This window comes from Haliaeetus leucocephalus, unplaced genomic scaffold, assembly GCF_000737465.1.
Source record: "Haliaeetus leucocephalus isolate CR32 unplaced genomic scaffold, Haliaeetus_leucocephalus-4.0 Scaffold1014, whole genome shotgun sequence".
NCBI lineage: Eukaryota > Metazoa > Chordata > Aves > Accipitriformes > Accipitridae > Haliaeetus > Haliaeetus leucocephalus.
Genome location: NW_010973450.1, coordinates 1,774,384 through 1,775,548, shown reverse-complemented (window position 1 = coordinate 1,775,548; position 1,165 = coordinate 1,774,384). Strand labels below are relative to the sequence as shown.

The following is a 1,165-nucleotide window of genomic DNA, read 5'->3' as shown; positions in this document are numbered from 1 at the left end:
AGAAGGGAACGGGGGAAGGGGGGGGGGAAAGAAAGGGTCGTGAGGAACCGCCGCCGCGATGAGCTAATGCCGCCCGGCTGCGCCTCCGCCGCGGGGAGGAGGAGCCGGCCCGGCCCGGCCCCGCTCCGGCGGAAGGGGAGGAGCGCGGTGGCCGGGCGGGTTTTGGGGTCAGAAACCGGGATTGAGGGGGTTTGTGGGTGCGCAGCGGGTCACGGCCACCGGCTCTGGGTGGGTTTAATGCCCCCGCGCTACCCCCCCCCACCACCACCTCCACCGAGCCCGGCTTACGGGAGGTCCCGGGGCTCGCTTCAGTCCGTTTTAAGGCTAAAAACGCAGGTCGGGACCGAGGCTTCGCGACAAGCGTTTTTATCTGTGTGTCAGTCAGTATTGCCTGGGATAAAGCGCACCTTCTGCTTCTGCTCGGGTGGAATTTCTTTAAAAAAAAAAGGCACCGAGGGAGGTCACGGCACCGACGGCAGTCTGCCGGTAGCGCTCGCGACACATTTTGGGAAACCCTGCTCGGAGCTTTTAAAATTATTAGTCTTCGCACTTCAAAGAGGAAAGGTGCGACTACGAGAAGTCAGGCGGCTCCTGCAGTTGGTGTCGCCGTCGGATGCCGAGCAATTCCGTCCCAGGGATAACACCAGCGTGCAGGTTTTGTTCTAAAGGTTTTAATTGCGTTATGGCTGCGACGGGTCTTTCGAGAATAACAATAATAATAAAAAAGAAATGGAAGAATACTTCAAGAGTTAAAACGGGAAGAAAAGCGAGACACACAAAATGCGTTTCTGATGGTCTCGTTGTCACGTAACTGTATAAATAACGGGTAAAAGAACGGCGGGAAAAAAAAAAGGTAACACTCGCTTACCTTGGTTCTTACTGATTATTATTTCTGATAGTACGGGAGAGCCAAGGAGCAAAAAATAAAAGAAAGAAACTTATTTTTTATTATTCACCTGCTGTTTACCGACCATCTAACAAGGCGTTTTACCGGCCGGTGGCGGGTGCCCGCTCCCTGCAGAAGGTCTGAAAGCGCCTGAGGGGCCCCGAACACCACCGAACACCGGCAGGGCCGAGCTCCCCGCAGAGGCAGACCGGAGCAGCGGCTCCAGGAACCCCCACAGCTCCCCGCTGCACCCCGAGAGGCAGCCGCACACCGCGGCCG

At 56.7% G+C, this 1,165-nt stretch overlaps 1 protein-coding gene across 3 annotated transcripts in view; it reads right to left on the bottom strand.

Moving 5' to 3' along the window:
* The window catches only part of GMPS (guanine monphosphate synthase), a 29,859-nt gene extending 28,705 nt beyond the window's left edge, over nucleotides 1-1,154 (bottom strand). Inside the window, exon 1 of one of the 3 annotated variants that reach the window (XR_775462.1) lies at nucleotides 957-1,154. Coding sequence is in view for 1 of the 3 variants with exons in the window: in XM_010584925.1 (XP_010583227.1) it covers nucleotides 957-974 (18 nt within the window). In the remaining 2 variants the exon portion in view is untranslated. Of the gene's footprint in view, nucleotides 1-868; nucleotides 924-956 lie in introns of those variants that run through there. The other 2 variants (XM_010584925.1, XM_010584926.1) reach the window with 2 other exon arrangements.
* Between the last annotated feature and the right edge of the window lie 11 nt (nucleotides 1,155-1,165).